Source organism: Neolamprologus brichardi, chromosome 12 (genome assembly GCF_056152115.1).
Source record: "Neolamprologus brichardi isolate AB-2024 chromosome 12, ASM5615211v1, whole genome shotgun sequence".
NCBI classification, from domain to species: Eukaryota; Metazoa; Chordata; class Actinopteri; order Cichliformes; family Cichlidae; genus Neolamprologus; species Neolamprologus brichardi.
This window is the reverse complement of record NC_142115.1, coordinates 15,701,240-15,715,562: the sequence shown is the minus strand read 5'-3', so window position 1 is coordinate 15,715,562 and position 14,323 is coordinate 15,701,240. Positions and strand designations below refer to the sequence as shown.

The window sequence follows — 14,323 nt, the reverse complement described above, 5'->3', positions numbered from 1 at the left end:
GGCAGCCCCACCACCCCCTCAGATTTTTACAATGGGGGCAGCACCGTGCCATTCGAGTTGTGCACTTCCCGACAGGCTCACTTTTGAATACCCTACTTCATATAAAGTGATGAAACGCTTAAAGCTTCGGTTTAATCCACAAAAATTGCGTCCACAATTTCAGAACAATGTAAGAGTCTTACATGGAATTAGATTAAAATGTGTAGATGGAGACATCTTCAGTAACCATTTACAAAATCTGTATTTTGTGACTTTCTGTTTTCACGAAGTTAACTGTGTTTTAATAGTATTTTCTGCTTTGTGTGTTGCATGCATATTTGCATGGCTGACAGCCATGTCTAAGGCAGCAGTGAAGATTTCCGCAGACCTCTTGAGTAACCCGCTGTGTGAGCAGGATCAGGCCTTCCTGGACTCTATGACTGCTTTAGATACAGCCATGAGAAGGATGGATGCCTTCAACCAAGAAAAGGTAAGACTCTTTCCCACACTTGGCATCTTTATCATGTTGCTCTTTTTCTGTTTTGGCTTTTTGACACGGTGATTTTCTTCAAATCGTTTGAAATTTTTTTTGTTTCTAACAAGCAAAGTAAGAAACTAGACAAGGGTTTGTTTTTTTGTTTTTTTGAAAATGCATGTTTTCATATTTGTCAATATTGTGCTGCCTGTGGACTAAAAACTATCCGTATGTCTTTCCTTCTGCTGTTTTTGAAAAGCATCTGTGGTATGATCCTCTATAAGCTCAAGCTACTGGTTATCAGCTGTGAAAATTGATGCATTTGTGACTCACTGGTGTCTAAAATAACTCATACAATGGATGGGCCTTCTCTGAAGAGGAAAACATGCCTTGCCACAAAATTCACAAGAGTAACTCACAGCTTATGTGCTGAGGTCTGTTGTATTTCTTGCATTACTTCCTAATACATTTGGCTTCAGGTAAAAACTTTTTTTTTTTGCATTGGTAGGTCATCCAATATGTTCTTGATGGATTACAGAAACTTTATTCCTCCCTCGGGGTGGAGTACCTATGATCAGCTTGAACACTGTAAATCTCTCAGAGCCGTACTTCTGGCAAACCCAACCTGAAATCCTCCCAACACTTGTCCCGTCCTTCATGTACATTTCATATCATATTTTACATATTTTTCTTTCTGCTTAGATATTTGCAGCGCTTGCATTTGGGAAACCATTTCTCTTTTTCTTATTATTCTTGTATGTTTTGTCCTAAGGGCCAGCAGCAGACAGACCGGCATGTCTGTCTTTCCAGAACTGTAAGCGGTACAGCGTATTCTTGCTCGCTCTTCCACAGCTGTACTCTGTGAAGATCTCTCTGGCTGTCAGGGCTCTTCATATTATTTGCTGGGCGCCCTTCACTTTTTGATTAGAATCATCGCCACAGGTAGTTATAATGTGAATCATAGTGGCACTGCATGTGTGGATCCTCAAGGCACTACGCTGTGGAGGGTTTGAAAAGAGGAAAAAAATACAGGAGAGAACATAGGAGATCACACTAAGGCATATACCGATTGACTTTTTTCCATCTGTGTTTTCTTGACTCATTGCCCCGCTAGTAGGTGTTCTAGGCTTTTCACATTTGTTGCCTTAAAAATATTCCCCTTTCTTTTCATATTTTGCTGTGAACCAAAATGATTTCATAACCTTTCCCACAACAATGATCCAACAAGGGGGAGAATATGAATTCCTTTGCAAACGGTGGGTAATGTTGTTATTCCATGGTAAAGCTGTAGTGTAAGTATTTCAGGCATAACAGACCATCTGTCACCTGGAAATATACATATTGAGCAATGAAGAGTTGATTTCATATTTTCTGAGAAAACCTCAGGGGCTGGACTCGGTTTCTATAGATAATCAAGCTGTAACCTGTTCCTCAGTGTATATAAGTGAAGCAATGTCCATGTTCCAGAAATCAAAGTGATGACTGACAAGTCCTCACTTTAAATGAGCATACTGTCTTGAGCTGGTAAATAAATGTCATCCTAATGTTCAGTGTTTGTATATGAGATTACAAGTGTCGCTGGTCTTGTCTCCTGGCTTTACTTGTTAGGATATACTTCTGTGCTACTCTGGCAAACTCAGTATTATTGTTTTGAGAATAAAACATACTAAAAGCATAAGACAGCATCCAAGCAGATATTCTGCAGCTGTCATTTATTTTCCTTTCCTTTCCTTGATTCTTCAGCTTTTAAGTCTTTCAGACTTGCTTTGCTCACAGCTCATCAAATTTTACAGGAGCCATTTTGAGTGACAAGACAAAGTAAAATGTAGGTTGGACTGAGCGTGTGGGTTTGTGACCCAGGGTGCATATGTTCCAGGACTTGGCTTGGTTGAGTGCCCAGGAGAGCACAGTTTGGCTGCTGTCAGGATGAAGTACTTTTGCATTCTTTAGATTTTTTTTTTTCAATATCAAATTTGATTTAATTTTTTCCCCCCATTTTCACTCTGTTTTTTCTTTCATTCTGAAGGGGAAAAAACCTACGACACACACTTGAGTGTGAATGAATAAGAGACAGCCATTCTTCCTTTTAATCAGATGTTTTTAAAGAAGTCACTTGTAGTTAATGTCTTTATAATGTATAGTATTGTTCACTGTCTGTGTAGCCTTCCTATTTGTCTCTGTGACTGTCACTTGTTTGAAAAAGATTGATCCGCTCACTTAGATCCAGACATTTTTTCGCTTGTAAAGGACAACAGTCACCAGCTGGATGGATTTTTCTTTGTTGTGTTTGTTTGGTTGTTTTTTTTTTTAAACACACTTTTATTCAGAGTGGCTTTTGACAGCTAGGTCACACCTGATAGTCTCTCCACTGCTCTCAGTCCTTCTAAATAAAATCCTTGCCTTAACCCAATGTTCACTTCCAGCTTTGGGCTGGGCTGTGTGGCTTCCTTTGTAGAGTGGCTACAAGTGAGCTAGAGGCAAAATAGCGATTGTGAGTACTTTCTGGTCAGTCTGTTGTGTGCATCACCTCTAGGTTTTGCTAGGTGTTTAAAAATCCAGCACAGCACTAGAACACCACTCTTAACTTCTTCCTTTAAGCTGGCTGTTGATTCTGACGGCAACAGCAGCAAAACCTTATCGCTCCAGCAAAACAGACACAAAAGCATCCACCCTTTGCTCTTCTCCGTGTTGAGACGAGATGTTCTGCCGCAGGGCCCACAAGTGAGAGAGCCAGCAGATAAAACGTGCAGCGATAATGAAGGCAGCAGTGGCCCAGGTCTGTGTGTTTATTTCTGGGGCTGAGGAGGGCGCACAGCCCCGCCGGCACACTGCTGCCGAAGCTGAGCCCCAGTGTAGATGGCGGCAGCACAGTAGAGGATGCTCCGTTTGGAGGGATATTGATTTCCTCAGCGATCTGTGTGTATTTTTGGGAGGCCTGTGTGCCGGGATGGCCTCTGCTCCGTGACTCACTGATGGAGACTGCTGCTAGAGCGCCGGCCTCAGGCTCTGCGGGGCCTCCAAGGAATAGCTCTGCCCCCCCTCTCTGTGGGAAGGGGCAGAGGGTAGAGGGCACCAGCATGCTTAAGCAAATCTGCCGCTGTTCTTCTCCCTCCTCGCTGCATGCTCTCACCTTAGAAGCAGCGGCACCGCTCGAGCTGGGGAGGGGGAGATGGTGTGAATATGTAAAACAAAGACAATGTGAATTCCCATGTACTTATTTGTTATTGGTTCTGTGTTTTCCCTCAAACCACAATCAACCATTTTGTACTTGGAAATCTGCCTGTGTGAAGCAGCGAGTGTTGCTGTATGTTCTCGTAGATGGTCAGGGCATTTTTACAAAGCACAGCTGCGATCTTGCTTCCTTGTTGTTGTGTGATTGACTGTCCTTCCAATAGCAAGTGAGCATATGATTAGTGGAGCTGCTCACTGTTCTCATGCAGCTGTCACTTCACATCTCCCTGCTTTAAATTCTCCTTCTCTGTTCCAAGCGTGTTCTCTCCACTTGACTCGATTGCCTGGTTAACTTTGCCGTGTTACGCTCGCAGATCTAGTAGCAGCAGTCATTTTGAATCTGCAATGTAAATGACTCTAGAAACTTTATTAATTGTGCTCCAACTTCTCTCGACGAGACTTGGTTCTGAGGCTGGAGGCCTCGAGATGAGATGTTCGTTTACTTCCATTTAACACCCCCCCCTTCCCCTCCTTCCTTCCCCTGTCGGTTCTGCCAAACAGAAGGAGAATGCAGGAAAATATAAACTGTTATTGTTAAAATGTTTGTTTGTAAAGAACTTTCATCTTGTATGGCAGCCCACCCTCCACAGGAAATCATTTGGGCTTTGCTTTCATGTCCGTCCCCTGACAGTTCCATCCTTTTGTATCGCAAGCTCAATGAATATTCAGGGGTTTCTCCTCGGGGCTTGTGTACAATAAAAGAGTCAACGTCATGAAAGTTTCTTTGCAAGCCCCCCCCCCTCTTCCCCTTCCCCTTTTTTCTTATGTGCTCTGTTTGAAATATACACAATTGTTGGTGTTTGTGCTGCGACGTTACATTGCAGCTAATGAGCAAGAGATGTAGAAGCTATTTGGTTCCGACTTCACTTCTGATGTAACTCAATTTGACAGTGAATAACAATTTGTAATGTCTCTTCATTTGTTAGAAAGGTGAGCAGTGCTTGTGTTAACAGCTTTTTATTTTATTTACTTTTACAGGTCAACCAGATCCAGAAGACTGTTGTCGACCCTCTGAAAAAGTAAGCGTCAGTTTCTTGTGCTGCTTCTGTGTTAAATGTCCAGCTTTAAATCTGAATCTGCAACAGGCCGCGGTCAAATAGTTTGAGTCTGCAATATTTGCATTTTTAGGAGAGCCAGATCGTGAACTTTTCGTGTGAAGTATGGTAAAAGCGATTTAGCTCAGTTGTGTCTTAAATTCCGTATGTGGCTGTGGAGCGATAAAAACCCAGTGCCCCGTGTCGTTTTTACTATTTAACCTTGCTCTGCATATCTCACTAACTGAGTGGAAAGAATAGCTGCAGTGCAGGACCTCAGGAAGGCCTCCAGTGTAGTAATACGCATTATAAAAATGAACTGGGAGTTAACAGGGCTGCTGTGCTGGTAGTGTCTGGAAGAAAGTTTATTTGGTCTTCGTTCCTAATACTCGCCCCCATTTGAGGAGGCAGTGAATGCTATTCCATTCCTTAAGCCTCACTTTGCACACACACGCACACACGCGCAAAGCAGAGGTACTGAAGGGAGTGGCTGGACAATCCCACCCGTCTTCCGGAGCGCTTGTTAAGGTTTTCTTCCTCCTCCTGGCTCCTCCCAGGAGATTAAATACTTTGAAAGAGAGCATGTGCATACTGCTTGTATAGATTTCTATAAATTTGTGTTGAACTTTCTCCCCTCGTGAGACACTCGTTTTGTAAAGTAACTAATGTGAAGAGAATACTCCATCAAAACATGGATAGGTCAGGTCAGCGTGTGTGTGTGTGTGTGTGCGCGCGCGCGTCAATCCCTCTCTTCCTCGTGCGCTCTGGTGGCGGAGCAATGACAGGATGGAATGGTTCTAATTTCCTCTTCCTGGTGGGCGGCAGGCGGACGTGTGGGCAGGCTCAGAATATGGCAAAGGGCCCAGCTTCCTGGGCCCAGAGCTGCGGATTGGTTCAGGAGGAGAAATGTCTCAGGACAGTGCACGCTCTCACACAAACATACACACGTACACAAACACCAGCTCCGATTTTAGAGGGGGCGCTGTCTCACAAAGATGGTATTTAAGATCATAAAGTTAGGCATTTACATGAGTCTAAAACAGAACAGAGGAAGTGAGTTCATAAACAAATTTTAATGCCAAACTAAACTGACCTTTCTGTTTTCTTTTTCCTCCTTAAAAACGCAGCGCTATTACTTATTAGTTTATCAAAGTGTTGTCTATAGAAAACCAAGACGCACAAGCTGCTATACTTTAAAGCTTCCATTAAGATTCCATTAGTCCTCTCACTAATGAATATTTGTAATTGTTTTTCTTGTCTCAAAATACTCTTCTGGTGAACTTGTGTCATTGTAAAGACAATTAGAGAAGAGTTGAAAAGGAGAACGTTATGTTAATGGAAGACTTTCAATGGATTGTGTGTGTGTGTGTGTGTGTGTGTGTGTGTGTGTGTGTGTGTGTGTGTGTGTGTGTGTGTGTGTGTGTGTGTGTGTGTGTGTGTGTGTGTGTGTGTGTGTGTGTGTGTGTGTGTGTTAGCTACATGATTGTGTCCATGTGTGATTGCTATTTCAAATTTTGGCATCCATCCTTAATGCTTAGTGTGGTAAAACGCACAATAAACAAACGAAAAAGCAGCCCCCCTCTACTCTGCCCCCATCCTGCGTTCAGTGTCTCCTCTCTCTCAGGCCCAGACGTGCGTTTCATCCACTCTGCGGGGTCACTGAATGACATCACTATGTTTATGCGAGGGGAGGGGAGTGCGTGGGCATTGAGGCATGTGTGTTATCTGGGCCTTGTAACCTAGCCCTTTTTGCTCTGTTGCTCTTTTGGGTGAAATAGAAGTCAAGCCTGTTTTGAGACCTCTGCCCTGGGTTGAGCCAGGACTGGACAGACCACCTTCATCCCTCTCAATCAGAGGAACACGCTGCCCTCAGAGCAGGTTGTGGGGTTTGGAGCCAATGGGAGTTGTTGACCTTAGCTCAGGGGCTGATGCAGGCTTTTTATTTTGATTTTGATTTTTTTAGGGGGGGATTGTTTTTTTGTAAAAAGGATGTTGTTGTTTTTTACCATCTTATGTGGTGTATCACGCACTGAGGCTGCGTGAGTTACGTGGGCTTTAAAGCACTAGGCAAGTCACAGCAGATCACACTCTTTCTTTGCACGCTTTTTGTTTTTTGTTTTTTCGGAGACTAAGGAGGTGTTGCTAGCATTTACGTCACAGACATTCCCATGGTCACTGCTTTTAAACCATTTATACAACAGGTGGTAGTTATTTCACTTTCACACCAAGCATATTTTAAATGAAGGTGCCACGTGATGTGACCCTAATTTTTCTTCTGAGACCATGACGAACAAAGGTGGTAATTTACACATAAACAGTTCCCTTTCCCATATTTTTAGCGGTGTGTTTTAATCTGATTTTTTTTCTTTTTTTCAGTAGTGAGTTATGTGATGGTCAAAGTCAAAAGTGACAGCCAGCCTGCTAGACTGAGGGTGTCTAGACCAGACTTGGGCTTGGCTGCTGGGTCAGGCTGGCCTGTATGTGGATTGGCCTCGGCTCATAAACACACTCTCTGCTCCAGATGCTATTTCCATCCAGCCCTTTTTTTTTTTTAACCACACCCTGACCTGTCACGTGGACAGTGGTGTATCCTTGGCCTCTTTGCAACCCTCAACCATCTTAAGAAATCACCCAGACTAGGTTCACCGCAGGTACAGACCTTGCAGGCTGACCGGTAGTTATCCAACCAAGGCCAGGACATCGAGGGAAACATCCAGGGCCTGGACATTTCTTTTCTTTAAAAGAACCAAAAACTGTTATTACAGTGTATGCATAAGCACATTCGGGTTCTCATGTGGGGGAGGGTAGTGTACCTTTGAGTCACAGTAACCGAATGTAACACTGAAACTTCAGCGTTCAGTGTGGAAGTGACACTAATGGGTTAACAAGTAGTTGGCTTTGTGTCTAGCTCTTTTTCTCCTCCTCCAGCACAAGGATAGCATTGGCCCTGAAGTCTCCCTGTGCTCAAACATAGTAGTTGCAGACAGTGTTGTCCCCTTTTAGCGCGCAAACAGCAGGCCACCGTGGTGTGTCATGAGGAAATTGCACCATGCTGTCAGGTGAACTAGAATCCAGCCTTTGTGTTGTCTGAAAGCTGGTTTGCTGCTGTGTTGTCATCAGCCCGTAGGACTGCGTTGGAAAGCAGTCATGCCTGGAGGGCAGTTGCATAATCCCTTGGCACTTCAAATATGCGTACACTGGAGCAGATAGTAGATTTGAGGATCGGCATCCACCCCTGCCGTAAACTGGGCCAGAGTGGTATTTTATAAATAGCGGTGGAGTGTGGGCTGCTGGGTTGGGCTGAGCTCGTTGATGTCACTGAAACACTACAAGACCACTCCTTGCTTAACTTCCTGTCGGAAACAATCTCTGCTTGTCTGACATGGAGTTCGCGCCACTCCCCCCTCTGGCCTGTAGTAAGGTGCACGTCGGGCAAACACAGTTGTAATCCAGGATTTCATAACAAACTCTCGGGTTCTCTCATCCGCCACACAGAACAGGGCAAGGGTTGGCATGGAGAGGAACGTAAATCATGAAGCCCACACATTTTGTGGCTAATAACACTATGGGCCGAGGCGCACACAATAAAGTATTGTAGTAGTGTGCCTACACACTTGATAAATTGCTTTAAATGAGTCATTCAGAAAAGGCTATATCTAATTCTTTATTACGATTGTTTTTATTGCTGACTCACATCTGGTATGCACCTGCGTGACTAATCTTGTGGCCTGTTTTTGAAAAACAAAGTCAGTGCTTTGTGTTTACATTTTAGAAAGTTGAAAAATGTTTCATTTCTTATTCAGGCGGTCAATATTTTGGTTAAAGCTATACCATTTGTTATAAATCATTAGCCAGATCTAAGCTGAGTTTAAAGAAATAATGTTAATGTTACAGTCTAACTTTCAGACATGTTAACTTGAACATTTCTATAGTTTTATTATTAGGTTAGACATGTTCTGTATACAGTTTTCCCGTTCCTATTAAAAACAGACACAAAACCAGTGCAACAAGTCCCAGGATGAAGCTCCGATTCCTGTTGCTAAGTTACAGATGAATGTTTTCCTATTTTTAGTGCTGAAGACTTGGATTCTTGTTGCAAGAATATATTTTCATTTGGAATATGATAATTGTCACAAAATGAATTGTTTCATGCCATTCTGAACTACAGTAATTAGATAATAGATTAGAGGAAGCTTAATGCAGAGCTGTCCTCTGGGGTTTGAGAGTACCGCTACAATAAGATGTTGAGGAGCGGGATTTTATTAAATCATAATGACTTTTATTAAGATACGATGCAATGCACAGTGCATGTCTACAAATTACATGGAGACGGGAAAGTTGTTTCAGTATTTTTAGTAACTTCCCTTTCTCTCAGGGGAAAAAAAAGAGGAAAGTTTGATATGTATGTCTGGGATCTTTCTTTCTTTCGTTGCATGCGTTCACACGGTGCGCATGCATGTTGTGTTCAGTAACCTGGTTTTCTGTGTGCTGGTGTTTTTCAGGTACAGTAGTGTCTTCCCCAGCCTTAACATGGCAGTGAAACGTAGGGAACAGACGCTGCAGGACTACAAGCGGTTGCAAGCCAAAGTGGAGAAATACGAAGAGAAAGAAAAAACGGGGCCCGTGATGGTCAAACTGCATCAGGTAGCGTCAGTTTTAAAGCTCGCGTCGGTGCACGTGTCGATCCACTCGAGCTCTCCCTCCAACCGCACAGGAGCAGAGTTCACTTGCTCTTACATGCTGTCCGTATTGTGAATAGAGCACAATAGGTGGGAAAAGACACAAATGCTGACTGGATATGAACAAAAATAGTTGAGCACATGCATACTGTACATGTGCGCTCCTTCACCCACGCAAGCTACCAGGCTCTCAAGTAGTGCCTTTTCAAAAAGGCACTGCTGCACATCTACAGGCACGTAATTGAGAATTGTAGACACACACATACACATATACACACACACGCACACACCATGAGGCCACTACAGAAGCACACATTCACAGATAGTGCTGCAGTGTTGCCTATGCTATTGCTTCTAACACATCCTCACATGGTGAGCCACCCACACACATTGAGAAAAGCACTGTCAGGGGAACAAAGCCTTGAAGAGGCCCCTACATCCATGCCCTCTGAGTCCCTGTGCACTTAAAGAAATGATCCTGACAAAACACTTGTACGCCATTTCAGTTACAGCTGGCATGTGTAAATAAAACTAAAGTGAAGAGAGCATATCATAATGCAGCTGAAAGACAATATGTTTCAGTTTGAATATAGCAACTCCCCCTTCCCCTTAATAAAAATTCTCACCCTCTCACACTTATTCATTGTGCATTCCATAACTCCATGCCTACAGTAGACTACCCACTAATACATTCACACACAGATCAGTGGTGCTGGAGTCCACTCACAGCCAAGTCTGCCCACATTACCCACTCCTCCTCACTTTGGTCGTGATTACAGCCTTTTTTTTGCACTGCTTCTCCGTGGGAATTAAGCAAATATCTTTCAGAACAATAAGAGAAGAAGACAAATGATGGCTCAAGAAGTGAATTCACTTCAGACTAACTTGTTTCGCTTTGTAGGTATTAATCTGTAGCTCCTTAAGCATATTTTAGCGAACCAATCCTTAATGTGTAGTGTGTATTGCATCGCAGTGAAATGAAAAAATGTAACTCAAAGTCAGAACTGAATCCTCAGTGACCAGTTCTTTTGTTTTGCTCTTTCTCTCCGACATCACAGGCAAAAGAGGAACTCCGACCGGTCAAAGATGACTTCGAGGCCAAGAACAAGCAGCTCCTGGACGAGATGCCCAAGTTCTACCAAAGCCGCATCGACTACTTCCAGCCCAGCTTCGAGGCTCTCATCCGGGCACAGGTTAGTGACCTCCATCACCTTTAAGTGCACACCCAACGAACCTCTCACAGCTGCAGACAACCACCCTCCCTCCCACCCACCCACTGCTCCACTCTCTGAGCGTCGGTTAAACAGTGCATAAAAAATCTGATGAAGGGTGTGTATAACCTAGGCAGTCTGTCTCCCTCAACGTTGCTCTAATGTGATTAACCCTCAGTGACGGCCCACGCTGCTGTGTTTAGCTGAGGAAGGCCTCATCTGTCTGGCTCCACTGCAGCCCTGCAAGCCTTCCTCTAACCTGAAGCTTCTCTTAAAGCAGCTGGGTGTCTCAAGTTAGCGCCACTGTGTCCCCCTCACTAACCCCAGACCTGCCTGGCCATGTCATTTCCTCCTTGGGACAGCCACTGGCGCAATCCTAATAAGTAAACTAGATTATCCCAGACCTAATGACAATTATGGAGTTCTGTGATGCACTTTGAACTTAGCAAATTAGCAGACATATAGTATTTCCCCACATCTTTTATCTTGAAGCATTAAATAAATCTTACCTGTTTTTGTCCGGTGCAAGAAGTTCCATTAGGCACGCTAGCCATTTCATTCTTGCAGCTTTATATTTATTCATATAATTCACACACATGAATGAATGTTTTCACATTTGCACAGCCATGTGTGGGTGGTCAGCGGACCTCGTCCCCAGTGCTTGTTGCATGTGCTTGATTTGGTCCTCCACACCCTTTTCTCCCAGCCGCTTGTTGCTGCTCAGCGTCCAGCAGCAGAAAGAAAAAGAATAAAAGGCGTCTTTGTTGTGAGGCTTCAGTTTCACTATAACAAGTCCTGTCCAGCAACTGTCAGAGGGAGACACCACCTGACCTGTCAGTTTCTACAGATGATGATGAAGTGAGGCATTGTCTTCATTTATTCATCTTTTTTTTTTTTTACTTGCTTCTCTTACAGTGGATGCTGTGTTTACTGAATCGAATCCAACTTAAATTATTCATTTTGTTGTCAAAGGTCAAAGTGTGACCTCTCCATGTAAATATTAAGCAGCTGGGAGTATGGTATGTTAAAATGGCTCGGTTTTACCCCAAGCTTTTTTTTTTCTTTCTTTTTTTTGGGGGGTAGGTGGTCAGCTGTGTGAGCCGGCGTTTACTCCTCGTGGTGACTTGACTAATTGTAATGGTAGTCTTTGCTACAGAGGGCGCCTAGACACTGATCTGGTGTACATTATCATCACAGTTCATATGGACATTTCCGATGGCCCTTTCAACAAGCCACTTTTGGGAAAAAAAACATATCCGCTTTACCCCCACAAGCAGCAGTAACCCAATACTTATAGCCCACTCATGTGGTTTAGGTGGCACATATTGGTATAAACATGCAAAGGTCTTTCAGGCGGAGCACTTAAAAAGGCTTGTATAAGGTGGTTTAGAAGCAGTGTCTGGTCTGCTTATGGCAAAATTCTCGTTCTGTTGTGACCCTTTTAGTGAAACAGTAAACTTTTCCCACGGGTCTCTCAGTTGGTTTTGTTGCAAGGGAACACGTGCAATTTTAGAGAAGTCGGTGTCGTCCCCCCCTTAAGGAGCATGGCATCGTATGCATCGCTGCATGAATAAATATTGAGATGTGTGTGTGGGTTTCTAGGGGTTGTATTTCCCAGTACTTTCATTCTCTGCCCACTCTTCTGGAGTCTTGTAATGTGATTAAAGTCTATTAATCATCAAAGCAACTCTCTAGGGAGCCTGACTCATGAACTAAGGGGAAGAAGCAGGGGTGGGAAGTGTCAAGAAAGCTTTCAGTGAACACTCTCTATCTCTTGTTCAGATTGGGAGAGAAAAGCAGGGTCACTACCCACTGAAGTGCTGGGTTTTGGGGCTTTGTCAGAGTTGTTTGATATCTGTGGGCTCCCCATTCTCCTGTCAAGTCACTTCTCATTAGCAGGGTTGAAGTAGTATGAGAACAGCAGCTTCAGACTTGTAAGCAGAAACACGATTAGACTGTATTTGCTGTTCAGATTTTGGATTCTGGCGTTTCCTGAGAGGTCTGTGGATCGACCTGTTCCCATTTTCATCAGAGGACAGATATTCTGTTCCCCTGCCATCACAGACATATGTTTTTATTTTTCCTTCTCTACCCACCAGGTGGTCTATTTCACCGAAATGTACAAGATTTTCAGCGAGTTAACAGACCAGATCGACCAGGCAGGGTTGACTGACGAGCAGAGGGAGAGGGAGACAGAGGCCAAGCTCAGCGAGTTGCGGGCTCTGTCCATTGTCGCCGACGACTGAGTGAGGAAAATACGAAAACGGGCTCTTTTCATGCCTCTGTGAATGAATTGCACTCTCTTCAAGCTCCTCCAGAGTTCAAACGGACAGCAGTGACCTAAACCTGATTATCCATTTGTTTCTTTGCGGCCTCATCCCCACCCCCAATTGCTCTTGCACTACACCCTAATCTTTCATCATCTCAGCAACTCAAAGCAGCTGAATGCCACATTAACTAAGCCATCAGCCAAGTGCAACATTATAAGCCAATATGTTGTCGTGTATTTTTATTTTCTTTTAGTAAAGGAATCAGACAGATCTTGTCAGAACTAATTAACAAGGTTACGCTTCATGGTTTCAGAGGTATCTATAACCATTTGTTTCTAATGTGTAAAGTGAGCAAGGAAATGTTTCTATTAGTCACATCTGCCTTGTTGGCAGCAGCGTGTGAAATATAGTTTTATTATCCAACTTTGAAATTACACTGGAAGGTGTTATGTAATGTAGTGTAGGTTTAAAAAAAAATCTCTCAATTTTGGTCTTTTCTGGTAATCTGTGAGTTTAGCTCTGTGCCATTCTGTGTGAGGGCTTTTTATTGGGGTTCATCAGAACACATTAGCTCACCTGTGGTAACATGTCTGACTTTGGCTGTAACATTAAAAACGGTGTAACACGGAGTGGTGTTGAAAGGTCGACCACTCAGGCTTCAGACATATCCAGGTTTGTTTTCTTTTTAAACCCCACAAGTAAGAAAGAAAAAAAAATCAAAGGCTGGTGCGCCCTCTAGTGGAAATAAAGTGACCCATATTTTCCTTTTGTTCACACCATCCATCCTTTGTTCTATTGTTGGTTAGAGTGTGTGTTAGCAAAGAATCTCACACATTGTTGGCAGCCTTGAAAAAGTATTTTTCTCTGTATCCTCTACATCAGGGTTGGAAGACAAATGTTTTATAGCGTCTCTTATTTTTGGACCAAATCATGCTCTCATCACATGCCTTTGTTTCCACTTTCCATCAGGTAAAGCCTTGGCATGATAACTACACTACATAGTAATGTAAATACACACTGAATGTTACTCATTAGTGAATTTGAAGTTACAAGTATGTTGACTATTTATTTTTTTGTGGCTTTTTATTGTAATTACTGAAGGAAAGGCTTAGCCGGTTGCTCGTCTTTGTGTTCTGCAATGCAGACTGTCTGATTACACGCCAATAACTGGATGAATGAAGGTGCTTTTCTAAGTTTAAGTTATAGTCATGGTTGATTTTTTTTTAAAATATACCAAAATGAATACTTTGTGATCAGATTGGGTTTTATGTAAGTTTTTAAATAACGTCAGATGATATTTTCTGCTTCATTATTATCATCATGCAATAAACAAAATGCAAGAAAAGCCGCCAGTGACTATTTTGCTGTTGTCTTCATGGGTTGATGTGTGTGTGTGTGTGCGTGCGCGCGCGCGCTTCTGCACATGCCTGAGTTTTTATGAACT

The 14,323-nt window shown here is 43.2% G+C and overlaps 1 protein-coding gene across 1 annotated transcript in view; it reads left to right on the top strand.

Moving 5' to 3' along the window:
- Positions 1–14,224, top strand: part of bin3 (bridging integrator 3) — a 34,106-nt gene extending 19,882 nt beyond the window's left edge. Inside the window, exons 5-9 of the mRNA XM_006784040.3 lie at positions 333–469; positions 4,664–4,704; positions 9,222–9,363; positions 10,457–10,591; positions 12,709–14,224. Of these exons, the coding sequence (XP_006784103.1) occupies positions 333–469; positions 4,664–4,704; positions 9,222–9,363; positions 10,457–10,591; positions 12,709–12,855 (602 nt within the window). The 3' untranslated portion in view covers positions 12,856–14,224. The remainder of the gene's footprint in view (positions 1–332; positions 470–4,663; positions 4,705–9,221; positions 9,364–10,456; positions 10,592–12,708) is intronic.
- Positions 14,225–14,323: the final 99 nt, after the last annotated feature.